This window comes from Hirundo rustica, chromosome 3 (assembly GCF_015227805.2).
Source record: "Hirundo rustica isolate bHirRus1 chromosome 3, bHirRus1.pri.v3, whole genome shotgun sequence".
Classification (NCBI taxonomy): Eukaryota; Metazoa; Chordata; class Aves; order Passeriformes; family Hirundinidae; genus Hirundo; species Hirundo rustica.
Window position 1 is genome coordinate 43,616,146 of NC_053452.1, and position 20,845 is coordinate 43,636,990.

At 43.8% G+C, this 20,845-nt stretch overlaps 2 protein-coding genes across 2 annotated transcripts in view; both read left to right on the plus strand.

Annotated features, from left to right (window-relative positions):
* NUP133 (nucleoporin 133) overlaps window positions 1–10,391 on the plus strand; it is a 29,933-nt gene extending 19,542 nt beyond the window's left edge. Inside the window, exons 20-26 of the mRNA XM_040059745.1 lie at window positions 330–488; window positions 1,896–2,031; window positions 3,799–3,917; window positions 5,398–5,478; window positions 6,515–6,579; window positions 8,950–9,038; window positions 10,031–10,391. Of these exons, the coding sequence (XP_039915679.1) occupies window positions 330–488; window positions 1,896–2,031; window positions 3,799–3,917; window positions 5,398–5,478; window positions 6,515–6,579; window positions 8,950–9,038; window positions 10,031–10,167 (786 nt within the window). The 3' untranslated portion in view covers window positions 10,168–10,391. The remainder of the gene's footprint in view (window positions 1–329; window positions 489–1,895; window positions 2,032–3,798; window positions 3,918–5,397; window positions 5,479–6,514; window positions 6,580–8,949; window positions 9,039–10,030) is intronic.
* A 3,878-nt stretch (window positions 10,392–14,269) lies between these two features.
* On the plus strand, window positions 14,270–16,665 carry ACTA1 (actin alpha 1, skeletal muscle). Its single transcript, XM_040060914.1, has 7 exons — window positions 14,270–14,418; window positions 14,499–14,641; window positions 14,803–15,127; window positions 15,270–15,431; window positions 15,646–15,837; window positions 15,956–16,137; window positions 16,248–16,665. The coding sequence occupies exons 2-7, from the start codon at window positions 14,513–14,515 to the stop codon at window positions 16,389–16,391; spliced, it is 1,134 nt and encodes a 377-aa protein (XP_039916848.1). The 5' UTR covers window positions 14,270–14,418; window positions 14,499–14,512; the 3' UTR covers window positions 16,392–16,665.
* Window positions 16,666–20,845: the final 4,180 nt, after the last annotated feature.

Sequence of the window (20,845 nt, forward strand, 5' to 3'; positions counted from 1 at the left end):
CAAGATGAGAAGAACTGTGATGGATGTGGTACCTGTTCTATTCTTGTATATTAATGTGAAGAATTTACTTTTGGCACTTGCATGACTTTAACTGAAGGATTCTGTGTATATCAGCATCTCTTGCAGAGAGCTAATGAATGCTTTAAACACTTTCTATCGGGACTCCTAAGGGAATTTTTATCAACACTATATTTTGTGTCATGTGTGTGGCTGGCTTTATCAATATTCTTACTATTTTCTTACCAATTGTATTTTATAAAGCACTTGGAAGGCAAACCAGACTCTGAAATGTAACTTGTAAAATTTGTTCATATTTCTGTTCTGTTCAGAACTTTTCAGATTTCCTGTTTCGCTGGTATCTGGAAAAGGGAAAGCGAGGAAAGCTGCTATCTCAGCCTGTTGCTCAGCATGGACAGCTGGCCAGTTTCTTGCAAGCACATGAACACCTGAGCTGGTTACATGACATCAATAGCCAGGATTTCCAAAAGGTAGGGTTTCTTAAATACAGCCACATGGAAACACCACACATCAAACAGGTCAGGTATATATTCGAGTAGGTAATTTACCAAGTAATGACTCTTCCTCATCAAAAGACAGCTTATCCAGGTCAGTTAGGGGAAAGATGGTAGATAATTAATTTGGTACTTCTGGAGTACCAAAAGCCTCCCTTCAGGCACCATCTGGTGTCTCATGTACGCCGCTGCACCATGTAATGGGACTTGGGGCTGTTTTTCATCCCTGGCTGGTGGCTAATACTTTCTGAGGAGGAAGTTTGGTTTGGCTACGTGATCACTGCTTTGGTGGAATTGGGAATTTACACTGAATATAAATAGCGTTATAATATTATCCAGCCAGGGGAAAACTGAAACTTCTTTTTCAAGACTGGCATGTTAAAGCTAAGGAATTTGGAGATATCCTGAAAGCAAAATAGCGTTTGATAACTTTATTCACTTACATTCATAATTTAAAGTATTTTTGGTAGCAGATGTGCATGTGGGTAGATTAATGTGACATTGTTTTTAAACATGATGATTTGTTGCCTTCTGGGCTTTCCAGTTACATCCCCTCCTCTTGCTGGTCAGTCATTTCATCCTTCTGCTAGACTTAAAAATGCATTTCATTTAACAGTTAAAAAATTTCAAATCAAAAATGGCTCCTTTCAATCCACATGCACATTTGTTAAACATAAAAACCATGGAAACACTTTTTCTACTCCGTATTCTAGGTACATAATGCCATATCCCTCGTAAACAAACAAAAAAGTCCTACCCACCAACCCCAACCAAAACAAACAAAAACCATTTTGAGAATATTGTAATATTCCGTTTGTGTCAATTGAGCTTTTCTATGTCGTGGCAAAGCACTTTGAAGGAGGGGTAAGGATTCTAAATATACAATTAGTTCAGTATAGTGTATTTCTGAATAAGTGCTCAGAAACTATTCCTTTGTCTGATATACAGATTGTTGCCTTTGTATTTGGTTACTGCAGCAGTTATACACAATTCTGTTTTTTCAAATTCCCAAATTAACAAGTGAATCTGCATGCAAATGTGTTCTGTAAAAGCATATTTGCCTGGCTTTTATTGCAAAGTATTGATTTAGATCCTAAAGATAACAATGTGTGAAGTTGCAATTTATCCTTTGAGAATGAGGTTTGGGGTTTTTTTCTGATTAGCAATGAAAAGATTTTTTTTAAATATATTGTTGAAGTAGAGAGCTTCTTCTTGAAGAGTGTAATGCAGAGTTTAACTGCGCAAATTGTACAACTTTTAAAATTAAGGGTCATAGCACAACAAACGATAAATAGCTGTGAGACTTCAGTTCAGATAAAAATCTTGTCTGTTAACCTGATCCTAATTTACAAAACTGATTTCTAACATCTTTATTAATTGTAGGCTCACAGAACGTTGCAGACTTTAGCAAATATGGAGACACGATATTTTGCAAAGAAGAAAACGCTTCTTGGCTTGAGCAAATTAGCTGCACTAGCATCGGACTTCTCAGAAGACATACTACAAGAGAAAATAGAAGGTAAGAAATGAAAACAGGGCAAAGTGAAGAAAAGACTTACTAAGTTACTGAATTAGAACCTCATTAATTTTGGAGATTGTTGATTTTTTTTTTTTATGTTGAGGTTGCTGACTTAGTGTGGTAAGCATAAATGGGCTGACGATTTTGCTCATTTTAGGAAGCACAAGGAAGACAGCATGAGGCACTAACCTCAGTACTCACTTTCTCATGTGAGTTAGCATGGCAAATTTGAACCTTTCCATTTTTTCTACTAGCATGTAAGATATTGGCAGAAATAACAAGCTGCACCTGTACTTTGAGAAGTGGCTGAGAGTTATCAACCATTCACACTGAATGTATTTTATTGGATCTGCATTTTTTATTTCAGATAGAAGGTAAAAATTAATTAACTTCTTAGAGCCCATTTTTAGAATGGCTTTCACTTTTGAATTCTTCTCAAGTCCTGAGGCTCTTAAGCTGTACAAGGAAATCCTGTAGCTGTGTTGTAGTGCAGTCATGGAACTGCAAATACATACAATTGTGATCAAGACGTGCTTTCTCAGGCTTTTGTGCTCTGTATGTAGGAGGGTTACCATGACAGTGTTTCATTGTACTCTATCTGAAATGATGTGAACAGGAAAAGTACAAATATCTATCCTGCTTCGTTACCAAATGCAATGGTTCCACTGCTCTGCCATTCGTATCCCTTTGGAAAATGCTGTTTGTACAGCACATGTGCTGTGAGTTTGAGAAAAAGCAGTTTTGCACTACTGGTTAAAGGATTCTGGCCACCAGGGGGAAGCTTTGGAATATGACTCAGGGTTGCTGCTCAAGCTCACTTCTGTTTATCTGTATATTTATCCATCTGTGTAATGAATAGCTCTTAAATCCTGTTGAAAAAGCATGGTAATAATTAGATTAACTAAATAGGCTTTAAATTTTTTTTTAGCTCATAATAATAATGTATTGTCTGCCTTTTATGTTGTATAGCATTGCATGAAATCTTGAAGTTTAAATATGTTTTTTTATCACTGTGAAAATGCTTATGCTGATGTGAGGAATCTCGCCTTTAAATTGGGAAATTTAAAAATGCCAAATGAGATAATCAAAGCTGTATTTCAATGGCTAGAGGACTCAAAATTCTGCTACACATTTCTGTGTGGCACATGATGTAGTTTTTAAAACTTAGACTCTTAGTATATCACTTTCCTATTGATAAAGTAAGACTAATTATTTCTGCCATATTTTGCTTACTCCTCTAAACAGATAAAATGCTCTACAGAATTATTTTCCCTATTCTAACGTGCAGTGGAATTTGATGGGAAGGGCAGGGTTCATATAGTGTGGTTGATACTGTACCATTTTGAATGTCTCAGACTAGCAAGTTCCTCATCCTAAAGCAGCTCATACTGGCATGTATAAAACAGTCAAAAACTGAACAGTTCCTAAGATGGAACATGTCCAGGGCACAGCTCCTTAAAGTTGCAACCAGCTCATTTTCCTGCACAGTGCAACAGCTTCCATCCAGTCCTCTGTATTAATTGTGATGTTTTGGGCCAAAATTAGAGTTATGCATTTTCAAAGTAAGAGCTAGTTCCCTGGGATGGCAGTATTGAAGTGGACGTATTTCTGTGCTTTGGGAACATGGGTGAGAGTCCGAAGAGAATGCTTCATAACAAACACTTGTAGGCTTGAGTAATATTGTGACTTGACAGTTACTGTTGTGCCACAGAATTTATTATTACATTCTAATAACGTGAAACATTCATTTCCTTAAATGACTACAAGAAATATCAGAGCAGGAGCGCTTTTTGTTACATCAGGAGACACTTCCCGAGCAACTCCTGGCAGAGAAACAGTTGAACCTCAATGATATGCCAGTGCTGTCTGCATCTCAGCTCATTGATGTGAGTGTCTCATGTTTTCTTCATTGCATAGGTAAACTTCCAGTATGTTTTCTGCCCCTCTGTGATAAATGAGAAGGTCACAGCTGCCTTTATGCCTTATATGACTTGCTGAGCACCTAAAGATCTGATGTATGAATGGGTTCAACTTGGCTTAGTTTCTACCAGCAAACATCAGAATGATGGGTTTAGTCCTAGTTTTTTTCTGTTGAATGTGTGGTTTTGAGTGCTGCTAAGCGAAAAAGCAAATCAGATCAGTGCCAGAAGTTGATTTACTGGTCTAAACCACTTTTTGGATGTGAGACAATTTCTACCTTCCTTTGCACTCTTGGTAGAGCAGAACTTGGAAGGCAGAATGAACAAGCAGTTCTACCTTAGTGGAGAAAGATGATGCAAGATAGAAAAAGGAAGTACTAGAATCAGGAAGAGGTTTTTGGTCACCTGTCGCAAAGAGGCACCGGAAGTCTTTCTACTTTTGTTTTCTTTTACAGAAATCCAACCCGTAGTAAAACAAAAATTTGAACTGTTCAAGCACTGGGATAAGGAATAGTGCTGACTCCTTTTTCCCACTCCTTTCTGGTATCAGCCAGGAACCATCAGCCTTACTGATTCTGCCTTGTTTGCCACATTTTTTTTACCATCCAGTGATGCCCACAAAAAATACTCCATGAATAATAGCAATACAATGTAAAAGTGACTGATGTCTTGGTGTCAATTTTTCAGTGTTTTTCTGTAATCGTGTGGAAAATCTAAAGCTAGCATGCAAACAAGCATGCTTGTTTACATTATCATCATTTTCTTAGAACTGTGCTAATAGCAGATTGTGAAATCCTTACCTGTGTCTTTAAATAAGGCTATCTGTGGGATTAGGGAAGGGTAGGAAGTGTGTCAATCAGGACTTGGCGAGTGCTGGCACCACAACAGTTTTCTTTCTGAATTCTCTCCTATTGTCAAACCAGTGTTAATACTTGCTACTTGCAATGCAAAATGAAACTCAGAAAGTGTAAATTAAAAGACTGTTGATGTTAATTTTTCTTGAAGTACTAATTTATAATTGGGGGATATGAAATACCGAGGGGAACTTGTTGTTTTTAAGGGGTGAAAGGCAGCACATGTGCTGAAGTACTTCTTTGAGCTTAATTACCAAAATAATTCAGAGAGCTTATTTGTGGAGCTGTGCTCTGGCTACAGTAGTCCAGGAATGTTACAGCCTTAAATGGCACTTAAATTTGAAACCCAGCAGCCTTGTATCCAGTATCATTTGTCCACAGACCATTGTCACGTGGATGGAATGCTGCTCTAAAACCTTAAGTATATTCCTTACTATAAAAATACTAGCAGTTGAATCAAGACATATTTTCATGAGAAGGTCATGTGAGTAGAAAATACGTGGTGGTCTTCCCACAGTGGGTTGTCCCTGATACCAGCTATGTTCGTTTGTAGGCTAAAAATAATTCTCCGTGTTAATTCCCTGATTTCACAGATGTTCATATGTGATGAGAACAGAAGAGCCAATGAATATGACTTCAAGAAAGCACTTGATCTGCTGGAATATATTGACGAGGTAGGAAAACTTTTTGAAGGATTTCTAACCTAGAAACTTTTTTATTTAAGATAGTGTGGTGCATCTGTAGTTAGTTTACACATTAGCTTAGTGTATGGTAATTAAAGCAACCCCTGATATGTTTTTTCAGTTTGTTTTCAACTCACTGGAGACGTAATGCCAAATGTGGTTTAGATAATTCAAGAAAAATTACACTCTTAATCTTCACATTCCATTTATAGGCTGTAGTTTCTTTTTAGAGCCTTGCTTCACTACAGGCTGTCTCCAAACAGGACAAAGATCAACTGTTTTTAGTAGTTTAGTTCTTGTATCTTCCCTCTTGACAGTTTCACTGATTGTCATGAGGTAATGTAGGATAGTCACCACTTTCTAACATGTAAAATACTTTGAAATACAGATTTGCCATCTGCTTTTTTTCCAACTGTATTTTTTTCATCTCAATAAAATAAATGTTACTCTAAACCCATGCAATTTCAAGGTTTCTTTCCCACAGATATTGAAGTTTCTAACAACTTGTGTAGAACCATTCAGCACAAATTGGAGGTGGTGGTTTCTGTGTCATGAAGAAACTGTCCTTTTCAGATCAAATGTATATCTCTGAAAACATTTACTAATATATTCATAATACATGTATCCTGATATGGACACTAATGCATGTTAGTTAACCTGGCCATACTGAAAAAAAGAGCTTTGACTCCACTCATCATTTAGCACATGGTAAAATAAAAATTTGCCAAGAATACAATGTTTTATAAACTGGTATTTTAAAATGTGCCTTTTACAAACTGTGTTGGTTGGTCTTCAGCAGTCGAGTCTTGGTGTAGAAAGTCTGAATTCATGATTTCAAATTGAAACAAACAGTGTTTGGTATTTCAACAGTCCCATCAGACCATCTATTAAAACAGCGTGATGCTTGATGATTGAAGAATCTAATTCATTGATGAATTACACAATCTGTGTGGCAGAGTGATAATTTCTTTGTAAAAAAACCCCAAAATTTTAATTGGCCTGTCTTTTCTCCTTGTATGAATTGAAGGAAGAAGAAGTGGATGTAAATGATCTTAAACTTAAAATTCTCTGTAAGGCTCTCCAAAGAGATGGGTAAGTGTACCTATAAGTTACTGAGACACAGCTTTTCCAGAACTTTATTTTAGTGTATTATTCTCTAATTCACCAAAAATATTTAATTTCACAGGATAAGGTTAGTCAAGTATAATGTGTCTGATCAGAACATGTATTCTTATTTGTGAAGTGAAACCACAGCAAAAATAATCTGCAGTACTTTGTTGGTTTATCTCACTGTGTAGTCCTGGCACGTGACACAGAGATGAACCCGTGCAGCTTTTGTTCTTGAACCCTTTCCTGAGGTAAAAGAAGTGACCAGTGCTGAACATTTTTAACCTTTTTTTTTTGGCTGGTTGGTTGGTTGTGGGTTTGGGGTTTTTTTTTTTTTGTGGTTTTTTTTTGTTTGTTTGTGTGGTTGTTTTTTTGGGTTTTTTTTTTCCTTTGAACCATCTCAAATAGAGACTTTTCAATAAGAAAACATAGGTTGAGGTCACTCCTGCAAGCTTTTATTTCGCTTGGGTTTTGCCGTTGAACCACACTGGCAATTTCATTATTTTTTTTTGAGTTAAAACTGATTCTTGGCTGTAAGAGATCAAAGCCTAAATAGTGCTTAGAAAAGCCAGTCTTCTGGATGTTGAAAACCAGATACAGGCCGAGTCCAGCTGGTCACAAGAATCTCCTCATCAAACAGTGGTACTGTTCTCTCCCAGGTTAAATAACACAAATGGCACTTCCTCCCTCTCCTTTCTAACTTCCACAAATCTTCCTACTTTCCTAACTCCCACCTATGTTCCAAGAGGGACCTAAGGAAGAAAAGATGAGGCGATAATACATTCCAGATGCATTTGTGCCATTTGTGATTAAAATGGAAATAAGCAGCATTTGGATTCACACTTATGCATAGGATAGATTCCAAAGGGCGGTGGTGTCTAGGAAATAATTCCTAATTGCGTGACTAACTTATGTCCACATGTAGCACAAATAAGCAGAAAGAGGTTCACACAATCCCAAATGTTTTCCCTTCCTGTTATTTTAAAGACAGAAGACTTCAGAGCTCCTGCATGGCACCAGTCCAGTTATTGGTTTATGTTCTGTCCACCCGGGACAAGCACGGGGTTTTTAATGCGATATTTTAATGGTTCAGACACGTACAATACTGACAAGATTTTGGCCACTCTGGCAGCTAACCAGGGGCAATTGAGATGCAGACTTTATGCTGAATAGTGGGTAGAAAACTTGATGTCCCAGCTGATGTGACAGTACCTGCTTTTAAGGATGGCCTGTTGTTTCTAACTTGAGGGCTACAGATGGTGCTGAGGTCGCTGGGTAGGATGGAGAGCCTTGCTGAGTGTGCTCCTGATGCTCTACTTGTGTCCTCACTGTCCTCCTTTGTGCCCAAGGGGAAAAAATCCCCCTTCCCTCCCTCCTTTCCTCACATTCTTCCCAGTGGAATTAAAGATGTAATCCTAGACATTTAGGAGCTAAGAGACATCCGGGGTAAAACCAGTGAAGTACAGAGGATTTGTCAATAATAGCTTCTGGATCCAGGTCCAGATCGGTTACAAGCACGTCCCACGAGCCCATGGTGGTTTAGGGAGTGATATGAGAACCAGTTTTGTCTGACAGCTTAGCACATGCAACAGGAAATTTTAACAACTGAAAGGTTAGAACCACAGCAAAACAAGTTAGGTTGGTGTTGACTTTAAACTGGTGCATAAAAAACTCTGCAAGGATGAAAAACTGCCATTTAAAACAATCTTCCTCTTAGGAAAATCTGTTTGGGATTTTTTTTGTATCACAGATGAGACTGGTATTTCATGAGTCTTCACATTTAATCACAAAGTAGATAAACTATTTGTTTTTGTGACTGTGTGCTGTTACAGGCCTGCAACTTAGATTTTGTGAATTTCTTCCCCATTTCTTTTCTCAGTGTTTGATTTTTGGTTTGATTTTTTTTTATGTTAAGAGAATTGCTTCTCTTGCTTTATTCTGTCAAAAAATAAATCTAAACTTTCATCACCTTAGTTGTAGACTAGAATTGCTGAGAATAGGTAGTTCTTATCTCAATGGATAATACTTTTATTTTATCAAAGAAATAATGTTGTTTGGTTGGGATTCTTAATGGTTTAGAAGATGGGAAATATTTCTATTCTCCTCCTAACTTGACTACATTATAGTAGTGCAGTTTCATTCCAGTTTTACACTTGAAATAAAGAGTTAATTAATTGTTAATTGTGTTAATTAACACAATTGCTTTGAGTTATAACTATGCACATAATGCTTCCATATGGACACGTATTCATTCCCTTTGATACTTTATCTAATTTTCCTGTGGGGCTTTTTTCTTGTTAGTTTTCCTATTATTTTGTCTGTAATTCTTTCCCCAAATTATTCTTTGACTTGCAGATGGTCCTGTTCAGATGGTAGAGATGATCCAATTGAAGCATCTAAAGATAGTATATTTGTGAAAATACTACAAAAGCTATTGAAAGAAGGTAAAGTGTACTTAAATGTCTTGAAATTGTTGTTTCAAAAGCTGCTTGAGATGAACAATAATATAAAATAGTAGCATTATTAAATTCTCAGAGTAATAAAAAAATCATTTCACTAGGCAGTTAAAATCATCTGGAGCTAATTCTATCTCTGTGAACTGTTCAGGGGGATAAGAGATGAGCAGATTTCTTGGTTATAATCTTGGGATCTTTAGTTATTTGCTGAGTAGGGCACTCAACAGATTTTTAGCAGTTGCTTGCTGTACAGTAAAGTAGGTCTTCTGGAGGTAAATATGTCTCTTCTGTAAGATACAGGATAATAACTAATTGGCCATCACTCTGTAGAACTGAATCTATTTTAGCCAATTTTTTTTTCTTTTGTTTTCCCTCTCCAAAAGCTAAAATAAAACAACAACAAAGAAACATCCACCTCCCATTTTCCACTTAAAGCTGACTATAGGAAGTTATGGCCATGGAATTCACAGCTGGAGGAGGGAGGGAGAGAAGGGAAGCAACTGAGAATCAAAGCATGTTTTAAATATGACTGTATAGGAACTTTTTGCAGAACACGTAAGGCTTAATGTGCAAAAGACAAAATTTAAGTTCTTCAGAGCAGTTCCAGTTTTGTGTCAATTTCCTTGCACTTGTAAGACTTGTACGCCCTACACTGGAACTGTTGCAACGGATATATAGTTGTTGTATGACTGAGCTTTCTTTCTTTTTTTTTTTTTTCTTTTTTGGTGAAGTGTTATGTAAAGACTTGGATTTTTGGTTTAATCATTAAATTGCTGAACTCTGGATTTAAAAAAAAAAAAAAATTAACAGGCTATTTAAGCTTTATTGTATTTCTCGATGTGTATAATAGAATCAGAGCTTCCCATTTCCAAAAGAGTAGTTCATCTGTGAGGCAGGCACAGGTGTTTGCTTAAAAATGGCATTAACTGCTGATGCAAAGTACTTTAATCAGTGTTGTAATAAATGGTTTTGTTTTGTAGGAGTTCAGTTAAGTGAGTATTTACCAGAGGTGAAGGACCTGCTTCAAGCAAACGAACTCGGCAACTTGAAATACAACGCCTACTTCGAATTTGTGTTAAAAGCAAACTATGAACTCTACGTTCAGGGACAAGCATGATTCTCACTGGGGTTTTTAAATATTTTTTTCTAAAGAGCTGTTGAATTAATGTTTACTTTTTTACATTCTGTTTGTTCAGTTTTTTGCTAAAACTTTGTGATAAATTCTGTATGAGTAATATACTTGGTCTTAAATGCGTAAACATTGATGCTTTAGTCAGAGGATGCAGTTGTGTTTTCAGACAAAGTAAAAATAAAGAATTCATTTTCTGTGCCTTTCCTAAACGTGTTGTTTTGTTTTGTATCTTGATTAGAACGTGTCCTATCTCGGACTCAAAGATACACAGACATGCAGGATGAAATGCAGGGCCCACTGCAGAGGGTGGGAAACTTGTGTTGTCAGCACTGGGGCTGTGGTTTCAGTTCAGAGAAAATACTGAACGCATCAATGCGGGGTGACTGTACATTACTTAAGAAACAACAGGTTATTCTGTCAGTAACTCCACTCTTTCTTTGTACACTTCTTACAGTGGAAACTAATAAATTTCAGTTTTACATTAAAGGTTTCTTGCACAAAAAGTATAACTGGCTTGTCACTGATCATTCGGCTTATCTGTGACAGAGAGGAATAAAGCACAGCTCTCCTTCAAAGCCTTCTGGTCCAGTAAATGCTCCATTCTTTCAGTTCATATCTGTTAAATTAAGCATTTTCCAAACAATTTAGTGTTGTATCCTTTTAACTTCCCTTTAAGCTATTTCTAGCATACATGTAAAATGGGATTAGCAGCTCACCATGCAGTCATTCACAGCAACTGCTTGTGCCTCGCCTCAGAAGAAACCTCGAAAGCAGTTAGGAAAGTGTGGGTGTACAGCATGATCCTTCTTACTTCCATGCCTTGGCCTCTCCTGGTAGGCACTACTTTTTTCTTTTTTAACCCCACTGCCCCAGTTAGTTGTCTCTGACATGGGAATAATTTAAAAAAAAAAAACCCAATTTCTCAGTTATTAGCAGCAGAATTTAGTCTTTCGATAAAAGTTACTGCGATCTGATGTGTTGCACCTTTCTTTTGCACGTAGTTCAAGAGCCAGAAACTGCAGAGCAGCTTGCATGCCCTTATGTTTTACTTGTCTGGCTCCATGCCTGCTGCAACAACTTGATCTAACAGCTGAGAAGGTCAGAAGTTAAATTGGTTGAAGAGAATCCAGTTTCTAGTTTTAAAAGCACAGCTCCCCTTCTGTGGCTTCCCCTCCTCCCTGTACTAATACAGTAAGCTGGACTGAGAGTCTGAACATGTTTGGAAGAATAGATTTATGTAGAGAGGTTCAAACTAATATGGGAAAGACATGCACTAGCAGTCATCTTCTAAGATTGTTCTAAGCAGCGAACTTCGCTCTTCTGCAGTCTTGCATGGCTGAGAAGTGTGAGCGTAACTCCCAGCTCCAGCTTCAAAGGAGTCACTCATTTAAAGCCTTGGAGGAATTCCATGTGTTTACCCAAATGTCACTTTGAGGGTGGTTTCACATTGATAAACTTAGGGGTTTGGGAGAAAGGGACTAATGGAATAAATGATTGCTGGCCCCTGCCAAAATATGTTCTGCCTTAACTTTTCCTAGACACTTCAATTTTGCCTGAAGAGGAATCACTTTAATGGACTGTCCACCATAAATCATTTTGGGGATATCTTGTATCTTCCTGGACTGTTGGCCCGATCTCTGTGTTCTGACAGGAGCGGACAGGCAAGCCCTGGAAATCTTGCTCCAGGTGCAAGTGGTTCTGATCACCCTTATCCATTGTTTCAAAGTGCCTGGCTTCTCTGCTGGGTCATGTTCATCATGGCTGGTGTGCGTTCTCCAGGTTTTTGTGAAAGGATGAGCTGTGTAGGGTTTTCAACTGCTTTACTCTACTACTGGGTTGGGAGGCACTTGGCATTTGTACAACAGCTTTCCATCTGACTATTGCCAAAACAGAAGGCTACTTGCAATGAGTTTACTTAAACAAAGCCTCATTAAAATAACTTCCGTGTTTAAACAGATGTTTAATGTTCTTGTACTAGTACTGTTGAACGGGTTCTCTATTCTGTTGGAAAGTTTGAAGAGTCTGGGATTCAGGGCCGTTCCTCCTCTCTGTCTTCTGTTTCATTATGTAATAAACTGTGCTGGTGCAGAACTCCTGTCTCGGATTACTGCTCGAGGAGGATGCCTTCATTTACCACTGCACAAGGAAGGTGGCAAATGCCGCAGCTCTAGGTTGTTTCTAAGTGTAACATAAACAAACTTGTGACAAAAAGATGAGGGTCAAAACTGCCTGCGGGGGATGGATAGCTCCTCTTGAATAAGGATATACATTGTTTCTTAAATAGTTATTTTCTCAGTAATGGAGAGCACACAAAGTGGGGGAGGTACACATTTGCATTCTTGGTTGTCACCGGAGCAGTAGGAAAGTTTATCTGTTGTCGTTTGTGATCAATTTCAGAAGCTATGCATGGTGCATAGTGAGTTCTTTGTGCCCTGTACTGGAAACTAACTCCAACTGCTTTCTGACTTGAGACAGAAACCGCATTCATTTAGTGAATCCAGATAAGCATCAGATCTACCTGCAGAAAATGATATTTTACTCAGAAGTGGGAGAATTTAACATTGCCATTTGGGCACTTTGCTGTAAACTAGATTGGGGTAGAGAGAATAAAAGGGAACAGAAGGGATAGAGTGGGTTTGTGCTTGCATCATGTTTCATTGCAGGATTAAGGATGTTTATCTTTCAGCGACATTAGGGTTTCTGTTACTAGATTTCTGATTCAACACAACCGACTGTATTTTGGAAACCACAATGAAGCACTACAACTCTGTAAATAGATTTGGTGGCTGTGATGCCTTTAAGTGCTTTCAGGCTTCCGATTTTTGTGCGGCCAGTTGTTGATGACAGAGCTGAAGAACAATACAAGCTGAGAAACAGGGTGAGAGAGGAGCGCATTTTAATACAGTATCTTGACAGGAATTCAAAATCTGTAGCAGGAGGAATTAGATGGCTGCCTGAGGTAAAGAGGAATGCTGCCAATTTGGGGGAAGAAGAGGAGAAGAAAACTTGTCTGCTTCTCTACTGAGCCATCTTCTCTGCCTTGCAGTGGAGGAGATCACCTGCAGAAATACCTTCACTCTCAGGAGACTCCTCACAGCGCAGTGCTTCTACCCTACTACTCCTCCTCCTTCTTGCCTGACTCCCTGAATTTTCAAAGGATTTACACTTGACCGATTGTGCCTTCAGAGAAGATCTTGGAAGTTGATTAGCATCAACGCAGTGTCAGGGCTGCAAATCTGCTTTGCATTACTACCTCTTCTTCCTGTTGGAAACGAAGTATTCATAAAATCTGCCAAGCGTCCCACATGGAATCTCTGCTTAAATACCCGTAGCTGAAGGAGATGAACTGTTCCTTCTCACTTGCGTAGTACCTTCAGCTTGTCAGAGATGGCTTGCTTGTGAGGCCGCACTCCTTTTGGAAAGGGTGAGCCACAGGGATAGCTGAAGGGTTCCCGTGCTGCCTGGTGGAGCTCAGCGGCCAGCAACGGGCACTCGTAATGGCACCAGCATTCACGACTACGTCAGGCTTCTGGGATTAGACCAGGATTAATCCTTTACCGGGCTTCTCTTCAGGCATTTGTCTGACCGACATTATCCCATGCATTTATTTTCCATTTTTAAGTCACAGCAAGGAAAGGATGCACGGCTTAACTTGATGTGTAAAGTTGTGCTTTTTGCGTGGGCCGTCGCCGTGTGCCCTGCAAACCAGGGATCTACCTTGTCGCTTCTTCTCTCCCAGCTCCTTTTCTCCCCCCGGGCTCACCTATAGCTATGGGAAAGACGCGGGAGAGACGCGTTTCCCTTCGGAGCCCCAAGCCTCGGCACGTGGCGGCGGCGGAGCCGATGGCCGCTCGCCTCCTGCCCCTCTGCGCCCCGCGGGGCTCCCGGCCGCCCCCACCTGCCTTGCCCTTAACGGGGCCGGTGCTGCCGGGGGATTATTTCGGCCCCGGCTGCGGGCGGTGACGGGGGGGGGCTCGGCAGACGCGCCTTATACGGCCGGGCCCGGCTCACCTGGGCCGAGGCCAGGAGCGCCTTCTTTGGGCACCGCCGGGCCGGGGCCGCGCCGGGCCCGACGCCCAAATATGGGGACGGCCGGGGCCGCATTCCTGGGGGCCGGTCGCTGCCGCCGCCCGCCGTGATAAAAGGCTCTGCGGCGGCCGCGGCGGCCACGAGTGACCCGGCGAGGAGCGGGAGCCTCTCTCTCTGCCCGACGCGCGGAGCCCGCAGCCAGCCCAGGTAAGCCCCGGCCCCGCCGCCACCGCCCGCGGCTGCCGGCCGGCCGTGAGGCTCAGCGCCCGTGCCCTGTGCCCCCGCAGACACAGCCGAGACCATGTGTGACGAGGACGAGACCACCGCGCTCGTGTGCGACAACGGCTCCGGCCTGGTGAAGGCGGGCTTCGCCGGGGACGATGCCCCCAGGGCAGTGTTCCCCTCCATCGTCGGCCGCCCCCGCCATCAGGTACGGCGCGCTCCCCCTCCCAGCCTCCCCGCACGCCCCGCCACGGCCGCGGTTGCGGATCCCCGCCGCCTTCCGGCCCTCCGCATCCTCCCGTCTCGCTGAGGAGCCCCGTGCTGCTGCCCGGGGAGAGGTTGCTGAGCCCCCGCTTTCCTCCCCTGCAGGGCGTCATGGTGGGTATGGGTCAGAAGGACTCCTACGTAGGAGACGAAGCCCAGAGCAAGAGAGGTATCCTGACCCTGAAATACCCCATTGAACACGGCATCATCACAAACTGGGACGACATGGAGAAGATCTGGCACCACACCTTCTACAATGAGCTGCGTGTTGCCCCAGAGGAGCACCCCACTCTGCTCACTGAGGCTCCCCTTAACCCCAAAGCCAACCGTGAAAAGATGACCCAAATCATGTTTGAGACCTTCAACGTCCCTGCCATGTATGTGGCCATCCAGGCTGTGCTGTCCCTGTATGCCTCTGGCCGTACCACTGGTGAGTGCAAAGTCCCGCTGGCCCCTCTCCCCCGAGCAAGGACGTCCAGGACTGGTCCCCTACATCTGACGAGCGCCCTGTCCCCCGGGGCAGGACCCTCTGCGGGCCACATCTCTCAGATGGCTGCTTCTTGTCTCCCCAGGTATCGTGCTGGACTCCGGCGATGGTGTGACACACAACGTCCCCATCTATGAGGGGTACGCCCTGCCCCATGCCATCATGCGCTTGGATCTGGCCGGCCGGGACCTCACAGACTACCTGATGAAGATCCTGACTGAGCGTGGCTATTCCTTCGTCACCACAGGTAAGCACCATTCCCTCCTCCAAAAAGTTCCCTCTCGCTTCCAACCCTCGCACTTCTAGAGATGCTCCCACCCCGTTGCGAGCCCCGAAACAGTCCCCGGTGGGAGTTTCCGTGTGGTTGGGGGTCTGGAGTCCCAGCAGACCTGTGGAGGCAGCACAACTGCTCCCTGTTCCTCCTCTGCAGACACTGATTTGCCTTTGCTTCCCCCTGACAGCTGAACGTGAGATTGTCCGTGACATCAAGGAGAAGCTGTGCTATGTGGCGCTGGACTTTGAGAACGAGATGGCCACTGCTGCCTCTTCCTCCTCCCTGGAAAAGAGCTACGAGCTGCCTGATGGGCAGGTCATCACCATCGGCAACGAGCGTTTCCGCTGCCCAGAAACTCTCTTCCAGCCTTCCTTCATTGGTGCGTGCCCCCCTCCCTCTCTCTTCCCTCGGCAGCTCTCCCCTCTCTCCGGAGCCTCGCGCAGAGCTCTCACTTTGCGCCTAACTCGTGCCCGCCTGTTTCCCCCTGCTGCCCCCAGGTATGGAGTCCGCAGGTATCCATGAGACCACCTACAACAGCATCATGAAGTGCGACATTGACATCAGGAAGGACCTGTACGCCAACAACGTCATGTCCGGGGGCACCACCATGTACCCAGGTATCGCTGACCGCATGCAAAAGGAGATCACAGCCCTGGCCCCCAGCACGATGAAGATCAAGGTAAGGCTGGAGCACGAAGGTCCCGGGAGCGTGGGGCAGTGCACAGCCCCGCTCCTGCCGCCCGCAGCAGAGCCGTGTTTACTGACGTCTGCTCTCTTGGTGTTTTCCAGATCATTGCCCCGCCTGAGCGTAAGTACTCTGTCTGGATCGGTGGCTCCATCCTGGCCTCCCTGTCCACCTTCCAGCAGATGTGGATCACAAAGCAGGAATACGATGAAGCTGGCCCATCCATTGTTCACCGTAAATGCTTCTAAACATGTTTACATGACCACTTTGCCAACGGCGCTCAGGATGACGACCTTCAAGGTTGCAGGCGGCCGAGGGCCTGCAACAGCCATGTAACTTTCTATTTTGTAACGATTTCTGGTTACTGTTGCTGCAAAGCTCCACGTGACACAGTGTATGTAAAGTGTACATAAATTAATTTATTTTACCTCCTTTTGTTTGTTTTTAAAACCAACGCCCTGTGGAAGGAAACAAAAAACTTCAAGAAGCATTAAATCACCGGTCATTCTGTCACACCCCTCACGCTGTTGTTTGTCGTCATTTGCTCGGGTTCTTCCATCGCTTGTGGTAGCGTGAGGGCAGTGGGCGGTGGGGATGAGCTCCCCAGACAGGAATGGGACTGGGGAGGGGACAGGACCCCAGCCAGAGGAGGCGGCTCTGTGACTCCCTTGGGGCGCAGGCTGCTCGGGAGGGGGCTGTGTGTTGCATCACGCTGCTGCAAGGGGGCTGCCCTGGCACTCTGCAGTGTGCCAGGCCCAGGAGGGAAGGGGTTACCTGGAGCCTTTGCTTGCAAAATATTTCTTTTGGCTCAGCCTGCCAAAAAAGTAGCCCTGGCAAGCTCCCGAGGAAGGCAAGGCTGGGGCTGAGGGCAGGTGGCGGGTGCAGGTTAAATAAAGAGCTTTCCACTCCACTTATGGGAAGCCCACCTGCCATGGTGCTGTCCCTGGGGGGCTGAGGGCAGCCAGGGCCGCTTCCTCGCCCTGCCTGACGCGCTTGCCCTTGCCGGTGGTCACACATGAGGAGCTGCCTGCGAAGGGACCACCCCCTCCTCTGCCCCCCTGAACCACCCAGCCCTTCCCGGGATCACATCCTGTGCTCAGGAACTCCCCAGGAGCCCCAAGGAAAATTCCAGGGGCTTCCCCTTGCCGGGCATCTGCCTGTCCTGTTTGCCGAAGAGGAGGCAGAGCAGAATGGGAGGAGGGAAAGATGCTCCTGGCCTGTTTCATTTCTCTCTCACTGGGGCGAGGGGGCTCCGGGACCTCCCTTTATTTCCAGCATTCAGACACACCCCCCAGGTGTTCCCTTAAAGCCCCGCCAGGCTTGGCACATGCTCCTGCATCAGGGCACACGTGCAGGAGCCATCAGCCTTTGAAGGGGGAGGACGCCTGGAGCTCAGGACCCTGTCATGAAAGCAGTGCCTGAGTTTTGGGGTGTTCTTTTGCCGTGGGGAACAGCAGTACCAGGGGAAAAAAAGATGATTTTCAGGTAAACTTCCAGCCCATGAAGGTTTTTTGCTCTGCTGTGGCTATGCTAAGGGTGCATTTGTTTTGCATTTTTGGCTGGCTTTACTTGCATTATAGTGAGACCCATACATGAGTTCATTTTTTTGTTTTGTTTTGCGCTAACCCAAAGCAAAAGCTTGTGGGAGGAGCTGCCTGGTCCTTCCCTGGTATCTGAGGGCAGGGGGGGCCTCAGGGCAGCCCTAAGGGCTCTCAGTGACTGGGATGAACTGGAAACCAGTCACTTCTCAAAAAACAGCTACTCCTCAAAAAGCAAACACAAACTTTTATTGCCGTTTGTGTAGGGGCACACACTCCATCTGTCAGCTCCCTGCTGGGATTTTGGGAGGTGCTTGACATGAAGTCCTCAGTACCTGACCACTGATCTCAGGTTCAGTTGTGGCTTAGGTGGTGTTTTGAGATGGATTTTAGGACCTGCTTCTGTTATTTCATTAAAAGACTGTTTTATAAACACAGATAAAAGTTAGCTTAGAATAGTAGCCTTATGAGTTAAACAGCATTCACATGCTCCACTTTTTCACCTGTAATATTAATTTATGGTCCTAAACCCACAGTGGAACAGGCTGATTTTTGAAAGGGGGAGTGATGCTGAGCCGGCCACTCTCTCTAGCCTGATCAAAATCAAAGAGATCAGGAGCTGCTTACTTCTTCTGAATGAAGACCTGTATTGTGCAGTGCCAAACTTGGGTTTAAGTGAGTCCTTCAGCAGTCAGGGTGTTGCACAGGCACTGCCTTGCACCAAGAGGCTGATGCTGCCACTGGCATGTCATTGTCTGCTGCCTCTAACAGCAGAATTTGGTCTCACTCTAACACAGAGCATCAGGTGTTCTCAACAGCCTCAGTGCCAATTTCATCCAGTTGAAGATAAATGCCCTAAAGGGCATTCTTACAGCTGGGGAAAGAAAAAAAAAAAAAAAAAAAAAAAAAAAAAAAAAAAAAAAAAAAAAAAAAAAAAAAAATCTTGTTTGTTGTTGTTTTTGGGTCCCTGTTGCCAGTGGACAGGGATGCCCTGAGTCTTAAGCCTATGAAACCACCATCTTCAGGTTTTAATTTCAAACTTAAGCACTCTATTCTGAAACCATACTTTTATTTGGACTTGGGGTGCTCCCTAATATTTTTAGTAATAGAAGACCCAGATTGTTTGGAAACAGGTGAGTTGGATTTTCGCATGGCTCACAAGCCCCATTGCTGGGAAGGTGTTTTGGGAAATTTTGCTTGTGCACAGTGGCCTGTGTTTGGTCTTTGTTGTGCTGTCCTCAATAACTTCATTACCCTCCCTGCACCTCTAACAGTGCTCTTGGCAGCAGGCAAAGAATCCCCAGGACCCAAAGGATCCCCAAGAGCAGCATCCTCTCTTTTGAGAAAGACAAAGGGATAAATGGGGCATCGGAGGAGTAAAAGGGGATAGAAGGAAGGATGCAGGAGGGGAGGAAATGAAGGGGAATGGCTCTTGCCTGCACCAAAAACATCCTCTGGGGCTGCAGCTCAGTGCTTGCTCTACAGACACCTGGATCCATGGCTGGACCAATGCTGGGCAACCCTCCATAGCTTAGGTCTACATCCAGTGGGCAACACAAGAACCTGCCCTCAGTCCAAATATCACCATGGGATGGAAAATCTCAGGAGATGAAGAGCCCTCAAAAAGACAAAAATGATGTGGGGCTGTTTAGATGAGCTTGGGAGGCACTGTCATGACTGGGTTTTGATGTAAGATGCCTGGGGCATTACCTCAAGCTGAGGTTATGACATAAGGAGCTGAGGGAAAATCTGGGAAGCCTCTGGACAAAGAACAAAGGAAATCCTGAAGAAGATGAGCACACTGGAGGGGTTTCCTAATTTTATTTTGATATAAATTTTGCTAAACTGGAAACTTGCATTTGTGCAGACAGCGGAATGTGACCCAGGATGGGCTACCTTCCCACAAGGGTGATGGCTTTGTGCAAAGGGAACTGGCACCCCAACATTCTTCACCCTCGGGTCCCAAAACTGGAGGAACAAAAAGCAGTTTGACCCACAGAATTTACTGGGCTTGGCTTTGCTGAGAGGACCTGAACACCCCTCAGACCTGACATCAGCGCAGCCCCACTGGGTACTCTGCTGACTGTGTGTCTCCCATGGACATTGGGCCAGTAATATCTATTCAATGAGTTTTACTAAGGGACAGAATAGAGATATTCTTGAAAATTATCATTGTTTTTCACAGGAAACTCCTAAGCAAAAAATTCTGTGGCAATCTTTATTTCTGAAAGTGAGGCATTAAAATGAAGGCCTTCAAAGATTTGAACAATTTTACTTTATAGGAAAAAATTGTGCTGTTTCTATTTCATTAATCCGGGGGGGGGGGGGGGGGGGGGAATTAATGGAACATTTCTTGGGTTTATTGTTTATTTTTATATATTTTGAACCAAACAGGCATTTTTCTTTTTTTTTTTTTATATATATATGTATATATGTATATATATATTAAAGAGTTATGCAGTTGTATAGATTTTAGATTTTCATGGTTCATCTCCCGGGCCTGGAAAATGGAGTACACAAGGGTGACTGTAACCTATTGATCAGCCAGTGGATAACCGCAGGCATTGCTGGTGGGCAGGGCTCCCACGTGGGACAGATGCCAGTCAGTGTGGGCTGCTCCAGCAACAGGACCATTCAAAATATCCCCCAGCCTTGCACACTTTCCTGGAAATCGCTGACAGCTTTGGGGATCCTCTTCAGACCATCACAACCAGAACATATTTTGGAGGGACCAAAAGGCCCTGGCTGCAGGCTTTGGGAAGCAGTTGTGTTTGCAGCTTGCAGAGACTCTGTTTTTCTTTTGTCTAGGATCTGAAAAAATAAAGCAGCTTCTGAGTGTTGTGCAGCAGGGAAAGCTGGAGTGTTGCTGGCTCCCACTAGGGCTGTGTGCCGTGTGCCATGGGGATGAGCAGATGTTGGAGAAATCTTTCATTTCTCCGCTTTTCTCCTTCTTCCCCCCTCCAGGGCACCCTGTCAACCTTGAAACTACGCTGCCCTGAGCAGAGCTGGGGCCAGCAGTGTGCAAACCCCGCACGGTGGGGACCCTGGGCAGCTCATCCTCTGTGCTGGCAGGGACCGCAGCCAAACCCCGTCTTGTCCCGGCTGCTCAAGGCCACGCTCTGAAAATAAAGCTGCAGCTCGGAGGCAGTCCTGGCTGGTGCTGT

Excerpts from the sequence above, each read along its gene's own strand:
- ACTA1 (XM_040060914.1), top strand. The coding sequence starts at position 14,513 with ATGTGTGACGAGGACGAGACCACCGCGCTCGTGTGCGACAACGGCTCC. Across the intron at positions 15,432-15,645 it reads CTATTCCTTCGTCACCACAG|CTGAACGTGAGATTGTCCGT; the intron begins GTAAGCACCATT and ends TCCCCCTGACAG. Across the intron at positions 15,838-15,955 it reads CTTCCAGCCTTCCTTCATTG|GTATGGAGTCCGCAGGTATC; the intron begins GTGCGTGCCCCC and ends TGCTGCCCCCAG.